Source organism: Ascaphus truei, chromosome 3 (assembly GCF_040206685.1).
Source record: "Ascaphus truei isolate aAscTru1 chromosome 3, aAscTru1.hap1, whole genome shotgun sequence".
Lineage (NCBI taxonomy): Eukaryota > Metazoa > Chordata > Amphibia > Anura > Ascaphidae > Ascaphus > Ascaphus truei.
In genome coordinates this window covers 4412758-4426490 of record NC_134485.1, presented here as the reverse complement: position 1 = coordinate 4426490, position 13733 = coordinate 4412758, and the positions used below count along the sequence as shown (strand labels likewise).

The window sequence follows — 13733 nt, the reverse complement described above, 5'->3', positions numbered from 1 at the left end:
TGAAAGAAAAAGGGACGAGCCACGGGCACTCAGCGGATAGTGACAGTGAGGACTACACTTGTGTCCAGTTTGAGGCCCGTTTAGCCTGGGTTTGACTCTATTAAGCAGTCTCTGTCTCTCTGGTCTATTTACCAAACCCTTTCTGGTCTCCCACCAGTTCCTCCTGTGCACATGGATAATTGTATATATCTATATCCATAATTATATATATCTATATCTGTTACCAACCAGGACAGCCTGGGCCTTGGCTGTTACCAACCAGGACAGCCTGGGCCTGGGCTCTTACCAACCAGGACAGCCTTGGCCTTGGCTGTTACCAACCAGGACAGCCTGCGCCTTGGCTGTTACCAACCAGGACAGCCTGCGCCTTGGCTGTTACCAACCAGGACAGCCTGCGCCTTGGCTGTTACCAACCAGGACAGTCTGGGACTGACAGACAGTCCGACTCGTATACAGCTACGTTGGTAATGCTGCCACTGTCGGGTCAATAGACGTGCCTCATCTTCGTTGTGTTTGGTGCTAACGTATTCTGCAGGGCAGTACCGTGTGGGCGAGCGGACCATGACATTGTATAACAAGGAAATACAGATGTTAAGGCGTACTGAGACGCTAGGGACGAGGTCACTGCCCCAAGGAGCTTACACTCTAAAAGGTGGGGAGTGGATACAGAAGGAATAGGAGGACACAAGCATCGTCAATGCATTTCTATGCTTGTATCTCCGTATAGATTGGTAATTACCAACTGTTAAAATACAGGATTTTAGGAGCCAGAGGAGTGCATACATTTGTTTAAAAAATAAATATATATATTAATTTCTAGCTTTACCTATGCTGGGTCCGAGAGACAGCAAGGAGAGGAGGAGACAGAGAGACAGCAAGAAGAGGAGGAGACAGAGAGACAGCAAGGAGAGGAGGAGACAGAGAGACAGCAAGGAGAGGAGGAGACAGAGAGACAGCAAGGAGAGGAGGAGACAGAGAGACAGCAAGGAGAGGAGGAGACAGAGAGACAGCAAGGAGAGGAACAGAGAGACAGCAAGGAGAGGAGGCGACAGAGACAGCAAGGAGAGGAGGCGACAGAGACAGCAAGGAGAGGAGGCGACAGAGACAGCAAGGAGAGGAGGCGACAGAGACAGCAAGGAGAGGAGGCGACAGAGAGACAGCAAGGAGAGGAGGAGACAGAGAGACAGCAAGGAGAGGAGGAGACAGAGAGACAGCAAGGAGAGGAGGAGACAGAGACAGCAGGGAGAGGAGGAGACAGAGACAGCAAGGAGAGGAGGAGACAGAGAGACAGCAAGGAGAGGAGGAGACAGAGACAGCAAGGAGAGGAGGAGACAGAGAGACAGCAAGGAGAGGAGGAGACAGAGAGACAGCAAGGAGAGGAGGAGACAGAGAGACAGCAAAGAGAGGAGGAGACCGAGAGACAGCAAGGAGAGGAGGAGACCGAGAGACAGCAAGGAGAGGAGGAGACAGAGAGACCGCAAGGAGAGCAGGAGACAGAGAGACAGCAAGGAGAGGAGGAGACAGAGAGACAGCAAGGAGAGGAGGAGACAGAGAGACAGCAAGGAGAGGAGGAGACAGAGAGACAGCAAGGAGAGGAGGAGACAGAGAGACAGCAAGGAGAGGAGGAGACAGAGAGACAGCAAGGAGAGGAGGAGACATGAGATAAGTAGGAGAGAGGAGCAGACACAGTAAGGCAGGGAATGCAGAGAGAGATTGGAGGAGAGAGTGCAAAGAGGAGCAGGGTATGGTTGGGAAGAGGGGACAAGAGACATCGCAGTGTTACAGGGAGGGGGGAAAACAAAGAGGAATGTTTCATTAATAACCTTCAGATCTGCTAGATGTATGTTACTGCAGGTACAGTGTGTGTGTGTGTGTCTGTGTGTCTGTGTGTCTGTGTGTCTGTGTGTCTGTGTGTCTGTGTGTCTGTGTGTGTTTATATATCTATCTATCTCTGGGGACCACCGGGATCTGAGATTATTAGACATTGCCAACCAGCGGGGACATTACGTCTTTCTATCTGCCAGAGTCCGGAGGTCCTACAGTTTCCTCCGCGCAAGAAGCGAGGTCCCCAGAGCTAACACGGCAGGTTTTGGCTCAGAAGGAAATGCTGGTTCAGATTATGGTTAATGGAAACAGAAAATAACAGCTTGGATTGCTCAAATCCGGCTCCGGTTAATCCCCTTTCCCCCAGGGCGGCGCGCTGCACCGTGCTAAGCCACGCGCCGCCGGCAGAGAAGGCGGGTTAATGGCGGCTCTCCTCCTTTTGCAGCGTCCGCTCGACCAACATCGTCCGTAACGTGGAGTCGACGCGCTGCTTGCTGGCCGGGCTGTTCCAGCAGCAGCAGGAAGGTCAGTACCGGGCATTATACCGCGTATAGACCGCGCTGTTCCACGATCCGCCAGAATGATCTGACCGCAGGGGTCGGATAACGCAGCCAGCTCGGGATTTTTCGGGGTTAGAGCGTTTATCGTGATAATTTTACATAATGGGAACGGATCGGGGGGGCTGGGATCCACTTGGAACGGATCGGGGGGGCTGGGATCCACTTGGAACGGATCGGGGGAGTACCTCAGAGCTGAACCATGATCCAGTTGGCTCCGATGACCCCCTGGTTTCCAAGATATGAACCAGTTTAGTTGCTGGTGTTTGTGCTGCCAATGGCCACTGGACACTGCATGTGTTGCGGGAAGATCGTGGGGCAATTAAACCGATCAATACCTGGGGAACCGGGGTGGAATTATGTACAATATATAGATATAGATATATATCTGCATATTGTGATAAAAGCGCATAGGAGAACAGCAACATCAGAAAATAGCCAAACTTTAATAACAAAAACACTTAAATTAAAAAGCAATGGAAAATGCACTCGGGGTGCCTAAAAAATGCTTCTGTGCATGAATAGTTCAGTCAGCCGTGAGCCCCCCCCACCCCCCCGGGCTCTGTAACTCCTCCGCAGGCTGGTGGGTTTAGGGAATTCCAAGCCTCCACTTGTAATGATGGAAGTCCTGCCTGGGAGTGGTCTGCTCCTGCAGACCCTGTGTGCTGTGTTTGGGGTCCCTCACCTTCCGGTGCTGGCTTCCCTCCACTTCACTTGGTGTGCCGTTTCTTGTCTGATGGCATCACTGTGTCTCCTTGCCGGCGTGTGTGTGTTTGAGAGGATAGCACTGCACAGCTGATCCTCTCAGATCCTCTGTCTGCCGCTGATACACCCTATGCGTTTCACAGTGCTATTGCTGCTTCATCAGGAGTCTCCTGACTGTGCAGTGCTATACTCTCACACACGCAGGCAGGAGACAAAGTGATGCCATCAGAATGATAATGAGTAGTTTAATACATGCTCGTACAGCACAGAGTATGATCATACACGAAAGTTGTCCTATTAGACACTCTGCCAGGGGAGGGCCCAGATTAATACATTATCAGTCAATGGGCAATGAAAAACATTAAAAGAAACAAATACAATCAAAAAACGTGTAAAAATAAAATTACATACATTCAATATTTTTTTCACATTTTAGAAGCTTGACCCTCCGAATCCCGGCGATTCTGGAATCTCTCGTACCGCGATGTCATCAAAGTCAATCCAACGCCATCCACCTTGAAGATCCGGAACAGGTAACAAAAATCTTCTTTCATCGCCTATCACCGTCTTCTTTCTTCATCTATCATTATTTTCTTCTTTTCTTTAATCTTCTATCTTCATCTGTCAATCCAAAACCCCATGGTAAATCCAGAGCAGGGTGTTCACTCGTCGGCTTCTTGATGTAAAATGAGACGTCCAGGCTTTATATATGGCCTGTCACATTTTATGGTCAGATGGTACAGCTGTATCATGTGCCCGCCTCCTAATAAATATATATATATTTATATTTATTATTTTTTTTTCAGGATGTGACGTCATCTCCAAGGGAGGTACGTCACATCCTTCAAACCACATGGCTATATCACATGTTATTACAACCAATGGGATTGTCTTCAATCCCATTGGCTGTAATAACATGTGATATAGCCATGTGGTTTGAAGGATGTGACGTACCTCCCTTGGAGATGATGTCACATCCTGAAAACAAATAGAGGTGGGCACATGATACAGCATTCAATCAGATTGGAGCTGTACCATCTGAACATAAAATGTGACGTCACAGGCCATACATAAAGCCTGTACGTCTCATTTTACCTCAAGAAGCCGACGAGAGAACATCCTGCTCTGGATTTACCATGGGGTTTTGGATTGACAGATGATGAAAGAAGATTAAAGAAAATATAGAAATAATTACAGAAGAAGGTGATGGAAGATATAACAAACAAGAATTTTGTTACCTGTTCCAGATCTTCAAGGTGGATGGAGTTGGATTGCCTTTGATGGCGTCGCGGTACGAGAGCTTTCAGAATCGCCGGGATTCGGAGGGTCAAGGCTTCTAAAGGTAAGAAAAATGTTGAATCATCAGACGCCAGTATCACCGCCATTTTTAAATCATCCGCGTCACGTGACCAGGGGATTTAAATAATGAAGGAGATACTGGCACCCCATATCTGGGCCTGTAACTCGGGGAGCAGAGGGTCCCCGAGGATAAAATCAATGCAGTTCATCTCAGGAGACCCCCTGCCCCAGCACACTATTAATATAAACTACATTAAAGCAGCTTCATTACAGAAAGCTGCTACGGTAACGAATTAGTACATTTTTTATTTGGGGTTTAATACTAGTGTATTGTGTATTGTAGCAGAGGGTCGCTGTAGCAGAACCTCGTTGATTTGAGATCCGGGGACCCCCTGCGTCCCGAGATACAGGCCCCGTTACGGGGTGCCGGTATCTCCTATGCATTTCAATGTCCTGCGTCACGTGACCGTGGGAATAAAATGCACAGGAGATACCGGCTCCCCATAACGGGAAACACAAAAAACAAAACTGTGCGCTACTACCTAACTACCTATAAAGTTTAAATGTATAAATATATACAGTACAGTGACTATACCATCAATTTAGTGATAAAAAATGTATAAAAAATTAAACCACAACTCCCACAGTGAGATAATTAAACATTAAATAATAAGTGCCACATAACCGTGTTGGGGATAATGGCGTCTGCAGCTGTAAACGCAGGGGTGGCTCAGCACCCCACACACACTAAGAGAATGGAAACAAAAGAAAACAGCGCACAACGCCAAATAGTGAAGCAAATTCAACAATATATTATAGAATTAAAAAGGGGGTAATCTATCTGCGTACATAAAAAAAGGTTGGTAAAAGGCATGTAGTGTGTATCACACTGTTTACCACTCGGCTGTTAGCTGTAGATTCAGGTGCTTGCTTCCCTCTGCTGCTGCAGCTCAGTTGATTCTGGGGCAGGACGTCAGTCTTTTCACTCCCAAGGGGATTTCCCTTCATGCAGCCAGGTTCAGCAGCTGGTACTGGGGCTCGGTGAAATCGCTCCTGCTTCCTAGCCGATATGAAGCTGCTCCTGTACCTCGGCAGGTGTATCCTCTGCACAGAGGTTAAAACGCAGCTTGCTGCTGTCTTCACAGCAGTGGTGGATTCAATAGGGAAGTTTGAACAGTCTTACAAAGTCTCTCACAAGTGTCCAAAACAGCACACAGGATGAAATAAAAACAGGACAGGCCAACACATAGACAAAGGCCAATGTAAGCAGATATAAGGCAATAGAATGTTACATCCAACTAGTTTCGTAGAATTAACTACTTCTTCAGGGAATAATTAGGCCATTACCCAGAGGTCTTAAATACCTCACATAGATACCTTATTGGTCAACCAATTAGGGATAGACCAATCATCTATAATAGGTAATGGTCTGCGTGATAGGGAAGATGTGTAGTTTACTTTTAAAACAACAACTTTATTAACAAAAAAACAAAAACAAAACAATACCTATTTAATATAAACTTACATATAGACAAAACCTAGCATAAATAATTAAAAACATGCTGGAATAAAAGAAACACAATATTAGTCGACTTAAAATAGACACCATCATTACTTGCATAAAAAGATGTAACTAGAAAAAAGCGTAGGATAAAGAAAGGAAAACAGAGATACAGAGATAAATGATACATCCCCTAGGTACAGAGGGGTGGTGAGCTAAAGATTCAATAAAGTGCCCAAATATCCACATCCTCATTTAACCCCTTAGGGGACATAGTATCTAACTTATGTATCCAATATGTCTCTTTAGAAGACAATGTTTTAACTCTGTCCCCTCCTCTTCTATTTACAGGAATCAACTGAATCCCCTTAAAAGTGAGACTTGACGGATCTTTATTATGGTGTATCAGGAAGTGTCTACATAGACGACATCCTGTGTGTGTGGGATGGTGATTACGATTCAGCCAGTGCATTTGTAGCCAACCTTAATAGGAATGACTACAACCTTGAGTTCACACACAAGGTGGATGCCACCCAGATAGATTTTTTGGACTTAAGATTAACTTCCAAAATGGATGGCACCGTGGAGACTGAGACCTTCTTTAAGGAGGTGGATACCAGCAATGTGCTGATGGCGAATAGTAATCACAAAAAGACATGGATAAACAACATACCAGGGGGGCAATTTGTGAGACTCAGACGTAACTGTAGTAGTTTAGAGGTTTTCAACCAACAGGCTAACAAATTATTTTGGAGATTTAGAGAGAGGGGATATCCTAAGGAACTTCTAGAAAGAGAGATCATAAGGGTACGTAATATGGATCGTAAGGATATGTTAGTTCAAAATAGATCCACGATTAAAAATAAAGAAGGTCAAAACACAAAAAAGGACACTCTTAATGTGGCTTTCATTACAGACTTTAATTCGGTTCATAGAGACATTGAAAAGGTTTTTAACAAACACTGGGGTATATTGTGCAATGAGCCCATTTTGGGATCACATCTTGACGTTAAACCACGGTTTATTTACAGGAGAGCAAATAATATCAAAAACTTGTTAGCTCCTAGTGATGTTTTTATAAGTAAGAGCAATACTACATCGAAAAAGAACTGGCTAGGGCCTAAACCAAAAGGCAACTATATCTGTGGTAATTGCACGATTTGTAAATACCAACATCCTGACAAATACACTTTTTATTCACAAGTAACGAAGGAAGTTTTTAATATTGATGACTTTATTCTATGTACCTCTACACATATTGTATACCTATTGGAATGTGCGTGTGGGTATCAATATGTAGGCAGAACCAAACGCAGCCTTAAAGTTCGGATTCAGGAACATGTCAGAAATATTAAAAATGGTTTTGAAAAACATAGTGTATCTAGACACTTCCTGATACACCATAATAAAGATCCGTCAAGTCTCACTTTTAAGGGGATTCAGTTGATTCCTGTAAATAGAAGAGGAGGGGACAGAGTTAAAACATTGTCTTCTAAAGAGACATATTGGATACATAAGTTAGATACTATGTCCCCTAAGGGGTTAAATGAGGATGTGGATATTTGGGCACTTTATTGAATCTTTAGCTCACCACCCCTCTGTACCTAGGGGATGTATCATTTATCTCTGTATCTCTGTTTTCCTTTCTTTATCCTACGCTTTTTTCTAGTTACATCTTTTTATGCAAGTAATGATGGTGTCTATTTTAAGTCGACTAATATTGTGTTTCTTTTATTCCAGCATGTTTTTAATTATTTATGCTAGGTTTTGTCTATATGTAAGTTTATATTAAATAGGTATTGTTTTGTTTTTGTTTTTTTGTTAATAAAGTTGTTGTTTTAAAAGTAAACTACACATCTTCCCTATCACGCAGACCATTACCTATTATAGATGATTGGTCTATCCCTAATTGGTTGACCAATAAGGTATCTATGTGAGGTATTTAAGACCTCTGGGTAATGGCCTAATTATTCCCTGAAGAAGTAGTTAATTCTACGAAACTAGTTGGATGTAACATTCTATTGCCTTATATCTGCTTACATTGGCCTTTGTCTATGTGTTGGCCTGTCCTGTTTTTATTTCATCCTGTGTGCTGTTTTGGACACTTGTGAGAGACTTTGTAAGACTGTTCAAACTTCCCTATTGAATCCACCACTGCTGTGAAGACAGCAGCAAGCTGCGTTTTAACCTCTGTGCAGAGGATACACCTGCCGAGGTACAGGAGCAGCTTCATATCGGCTAGGAAGCAGGAGCGATTTCACCGAGCCCCAGTACCAGCTGCTGAACCTGGCTGCATGAAGGGAAATCCCCTTGGGAGTGAAAAGACTGACGTCCTGCCCCAGAATCAACTGAGCTGCAGCAGCAGAGGGAAGCAAGCACCTGAATCTACAGCTAACAGCTGCCGAGTGGTAAACAGTGTGATACACACTACATGCCTTTTACCAACCTTTTTTTATGTACGCAGATATATTACCCCCTTTTTAATTCTATAATATATTGTTGAATTTGCTTCACTATTTGGCGTTGTGCGCTGTTTTCTTTTGTTTCCATTCCCCATAACGGGGCCTGTATCTCGGGAAGCAGGGGGTCCCCGGACCTCAAATCGAGGTTCTGCTCCGGAGACCCCCTGCTACAATTCACTAGTATGAAATTTTATATTAAAAAAAATTTGATGTCTGGCGAGATTTGCGCCGGGAGAGGCGTCTCTCTCTGCAGCAGAAAGAAATCGCCGGGTGAGCCCTTTTCAGAGGGCGATCATCACGGCGCCGGCTACTCGCCAGTTTTGCAAATGTTGGAATCAAAGGTATTCTGGGATTTCTGCGCCGTGATAGCAGCGCTGTCAAAACTGGCGATTTAAACACCCCGGCGATTCTTTTTCTTTTTTCCCGGCACCATGGCGTGTTTTTGCTTTTTTTTTAAACCATTGAAACTGAAATGGCTTTGCTGTGAAAGGGACACCGAGCAAGTGGCAGAGGAGGGGTTAATCGCCAGTCTTGATGTCACATGATTACTTATTGTTAGTTCTGCTGACTGATACAGTGCATGTCTAGTCGCTCTCTGTATGTGTAACAATAAGATAATATGGCTATTTCCGCAGGGCCTGTAACCATCGTCACCGCCGACGCGAACAGCGAGATTCTCTATCCCAACTACCAAGGCTGCCAAGGGCTTAAGCACCTGGCCAGGTAACACGCCGCCCTTTGGCTACGAGAATATGTGTTTATAATGTAGGTGTACACAACACACGGCTGTTAGTTTTGATGTCGTGTAACTGTTATATCGTAGCGTTATTTCATATAGTGCTTTTCTCCCGATGGGACACAATGCTTCACAATTAGGCTGCGGTCCCAGTCATCAATGTGACACGCGCGCCCGGCGGGGGGGGGGGGGCGGCGGCGCGTGCACAGCGCTAACCGCGATCTGCGGTCTTCAGGAGAGAGGGAGAAGTTGCGACGGGAGGGGGCGTGGTCGGGTTTTTTTCGGGGGCGTGGCCATGACCTCACGCGACTGGTTCGCCCTCATTGGCTGAACCGCCAGCGGGGGCGTGGCCACGGCTCCGTCGCAAGTTCCACGCACAACTTTTTTGAGTGTGTGGAATCTTGCCGTACAGCGCGGCTGCTGAATGTGCGCCGACGCACGTATTCGGCCCTGAGTGACTGGGGGGGCGGTGTTTGTTCGCACAGTGCACGCCTCGGCGTGCGCTGTGGCAGTCACTGGGACCGCAGCCTGACATTATAGCGCTCGGTACGCAGACATGGGAATGTTACACACACAGTTCCTGCCCCGCAGGGGAGAGGATGGGGGCGCCAGGGTGAGATGGTTAGAGGATGGGGAGGAGAGCCAGGGTGAGAGGATGGGGGGAGCCAGGGTGAGATGGTGAGAGGATGGGGGGAGCCAGGGTGAGAGGATGGGGGGAGCCAGGGTGAGAGGATGGGGGGAGCCAGGGTGAGAGGATGGGGGGAGCCAGGGTGAGAGAATGGGGGGGGCAGGGTGAGAGCATGGGGGGAGCCAGGGTGAGATGGTGAGAGGATGGGGGAGCCAGGGTGAGAGGATGGGGGGGGAGCCAGGGTGAGATGGTGAGAGGATGGGGGGCGCCAGGGTGAGATGGTGACAGGATGGGGGGGAGAGCCAGGGTGAGAGGATGGGGGGAGCCAGGGTGAGAGGATGGGGGGAGCCAGGGTGAGAGGATGGGGGAGCCAGGGTGAGATGGTGAGAGGATGGGGGGAGCCAGGGTGAGAGGATGGGGGGAGCCAGGGTGAGAGGATGGGGGAGCCAGGGTGAGATGGGGAGAGGATGGGGGGGCCAGGGTGAGAGGATGGGGGGAGCCAGGGTGAGATGGTGAGAGGATGGGGGGGCCAGGGTGAGAGGATGGGGGGAGCCAGGGTGAGAGGATGGGGGAGCCAGGGTGAGAGGATGGGGGAGCCAGGGTGAGGGGATGGGGGGGGCAGGGTTAGATGGTGAGAGGATTGGGGAGCCAGGGTGAGTGGATGTGGGGGGCAGGGTTAGATGGTGAGAGGATGGGGGGGGAGCAGGGTTAGATGGTGAGAGGATGGGGGGGGGGCAGGTTGAGAGCATGGGGGGAGCCAGGGTGAGATGGCGAGAGGATGGGGGGAGCCAGGGTGAGAGGATGGGGGGGGGCAGGGTTAGATGGTGAGAGGATGGGGGGGGGCAGGTTGAGAGCATGGGGGGAGCCAGGGTGAGATGGTGAGAGGATGGGGGGAGCCAGGGTGAGAGGATGGGGGGGCCAGGGTGACAGGATGGGGGAGCCAGGGTGAGATGGAGAGGATGGGGGGCCAGGGTGAGAGGATGGGGGGGGCAGGGTTAGATGGTGAGAGGATGGGGGGGCCAGGGTGAGAGGATGGGGGGAGCCAGGGTGAGATGGTGAGGGGATGGGGGGCCAGGGTGAGAGGATGGGGGGCCAGGGTGAGCGCATGGGGGGAGCCAGGGTGAGATGGTGAGAGGATGGGGGGGCCAGGGTGAGAGGATGGGGGAGCCAGGGTTACATTGTGACAGGATGGGGGGGCCAGGGTGAGAGGATGGGGGGCCCGGGTGAGATGGTGAGAGGATGGGGGGAGCCAGGGTGAGATGGTGAGAGGATGGGGGAGCCAGGGTGAGATGTTGACAGGATGGGGTGGCCAGGGTGACAGGATGGGGTGGCCAGGGTGAGATGGTGAGAGGATGGGGGGGCCAGGGTGAGATGGTGAGAGGATGGGGGGAGCCAGGGTCAGGGGATGGGGGGAGCCAGGGTGAGATGGTGAGAGGATGGGGGGAGCCAGGGTGAGATGGTGAGAGGATGGGGGGAGCCAGGGTGAGAGGATGGGGGGGGAGCCAGAGTGAGATGGTGACAGGATGGGGGGGGGGCAGGTGGAGATGGTGAGAGGATGGGAGGACAGGGTGAGAGGATGGGGGGGAGCCAGGGTGAGATTGTGAGAGGATGGGGGGGCCAGGGTGAGAGGATGGGGGGGAGCCATGGTGAGAGGATGGTGGGGCCAGGGTGAGAGGATGGGGGGGGAGCCAGTGTGAGATGGTGAGAGGATGGGGGGGCCAGGGTGAGAGGATGGGGGGGGCAGGGTTAGATGGTGAGAGGATGGGGGCGCCAGGGTGAGAGGATGGGGGGGGCAGGGTTAGATGGTGAGAGGATGGGGGGGCAGGTTGAGAGCATGGGGGGAGCCAGGGTGAGATGGTGAGAGGATGGGGGGAGCCAGTGTGAGATGGTGAGAGGATGGGGGGGGCAGGTTGAGAGCATGGGGGGAGCCAGGGTGAGATGGTGAGAGGATGGGGGGAGCCAGGGTGAGATGGTGAGAGGATGGGGGAGCCAGGGTGAGATGGTGACAGGATGGGGGGGGGGGCAGGGGGAGATGGTGAGAGGATGGGGGGGAGCCAGGGTGAGATGGTGAGAGGATGGGGGGGGGCAGGGTGAGAGCATGGGGGGAGCCAGGGTGAGATGGTGAGAGGATGGGGGGAGCCAGGGTGATAGGATGGGGGGGGAGCCAGGGTGAGATGGTGACAGGATGGGGGGGGGGCAGGGGGAGATGGTGAGAGGATGGGGGGGAGCCAGGGTGAGATGGTGAGAGGATGGGGGGAGCCAGGGTGAGATGTTGAGAGGATGGGGGGGAGCCAGGGTTAGATGGTGAGAGGATGGGGGGCCAGGGTGAGATGGTGAGAAGATGGGGGGAGCCAGGGTGAGATGGTGAGAGGATGGGGGGAGCCAGGGTGAGATGGTGAGAGCCAGGGTGAGATGGTGAGAGGATGGGGGGGAGCCAGGGTGTGATGGTAACAGGATTGGGGGGGGGGCAGGGGGAGATGGTGAGAGGATGGGGGGACAGGGTGAGAAGATGATGGGGGGGAATAAGATGATAATGGGGGGGGGGTGAGATGGTGATGGGGGCCAGCTGGGGAGATGAGATCATGATGATGGGGGATATTTTAAATGTATTGGGGGGGTGGCTGGATATTTTAAATGTATTGGGGGGGTGGGGGTATATTTTAAATGTATTGGGGAGGTGGGGGTATATTTTAAATGTATTGGGGTGGTGGGGGTATATTTTAAATGTATTGGGGTGGTGGAGGTATATTTTGAATGTATTGGGGAGGTGGGGGTATATTTTAAATGTATTGGGGAGGTGGTACTTTTTTAAATGTATTTGTGGGTATTTTTAAATGTATTCAGGGGGCGTGGGGTATTTTTAAATGTATTTGCGGAGTGTGGGGGTATTTTTTATATGTGTTCGGGGGGCGTGGGTGTCCAGTATTTTTGGACAAGCCACCTGGCAACCCTATGTATGGAGGAGGTGGGACTTGGTGTTAGTATGTGTGCGGTATTACAGTCCGTATGGAGGAGGTGGGACTTGGTGTTGGTATGTGTGCGGTAGGACAGTCCGTATGGAGGAGGTGGGACTTGGTGTTGGTATGTGTGCGGTAGGACAGTCCGTATGGAGGAGGTGGGACTTGGTGTTGGTATGTGTGCGGTAGGACAGTCCGTATGGAGGAGGTGGGACTTGGTGTTAGTATGTGTGCGGTAGGACAGTCCGTATGGAGGAGGTGGGACTTGGTGTTAGTATGTGTGCGGTAGAATAGTCCATATGGAGGAGGTGGGACTTGGTGTTAGTATGTGTGCGGTAGGATAGTCCGTATGGAGGAGGTGGGACTTGGTGTTAGTATGTGTGCGGTAGGATAGTCCGTATGGAGGAGGTGGGACTTGGTGTTAGTATGTGTGCGGTAGGACAGTCCGTATGGAGGAGGTGGGACTTGGTGTTAGTATGTGTGCGGTAGGATAGTCCGTATGGAGGAGGTGGGACTTGGTGTTAGTATGTGTGCGGTAGGACAGTCCATATGGAGGAGTTGGGACTTGGTGTTAGTATGTGTGCGGTAGGACAGTCCGTATGGAGGAGGTGGGACTTGGTGTTAGTATGTGTGCAGTAGGACAGTCCGTATGAAGGAGGTGGGACTTGGTGTTAGTATGTGTGCAGTAGGACAGTCCGTATGAAGGAGGTGGGTATTGGTGTTAGTATGTGTGCGGTAGGACAGTCCATATGGAGGAGGTGGAACTTGGTGTTGGTATGTGTGCGGTAGGACAGTCCGTATGGAGGAGGTGGGACTTGGTGTTAGTATGTGTGCAGTAGGACAGTCCGTATGGAGGAGGTGGGACTTGGTGTTAGTATGTGTGCAGTAGGACAGTCCGTATGGAGGAGGTGGGGATTGGTGTTAGTATGTGTGCAGTAGGACAGTCCGTATGAAGGAGGTGGGGATTGGTGTTAGTATGTCTGCGGTAGGACAGTCCGTATGAAGGAGGTGGGACTTGGTGTTAGTATGTGTGCAGTAGGACAGTCCGTAGGGAGAAGGTGGGG

The 13733-nt window shown here is 50.0% G+C and overlaps 1 protein-coding gene across 1 annotated transcript in view; it reads left to right on the top strand.

Moving 5' to 3' along the window:
* ACP6 (acid phosphatase 6, lysophosphatidic) overlaps positions 1–13733 on the top strand; it is a 56153-nt gene that overhangs the window by 16540 nt on the left and 25880 nt on the right. Inside the window, exons 4-5 of the mRNA XM_075593534.1 lie at positions 2270–2349; positions 8984–9071. Of these exons, the coding sequence (XP_075449649.1) occupies positions 2270–2349; positions 8984–9071 (168 nt within the window). The remainder of the gene's footprint in view (positions 1–2269; positions 2350–8983; positions 9072–13733) is intronic.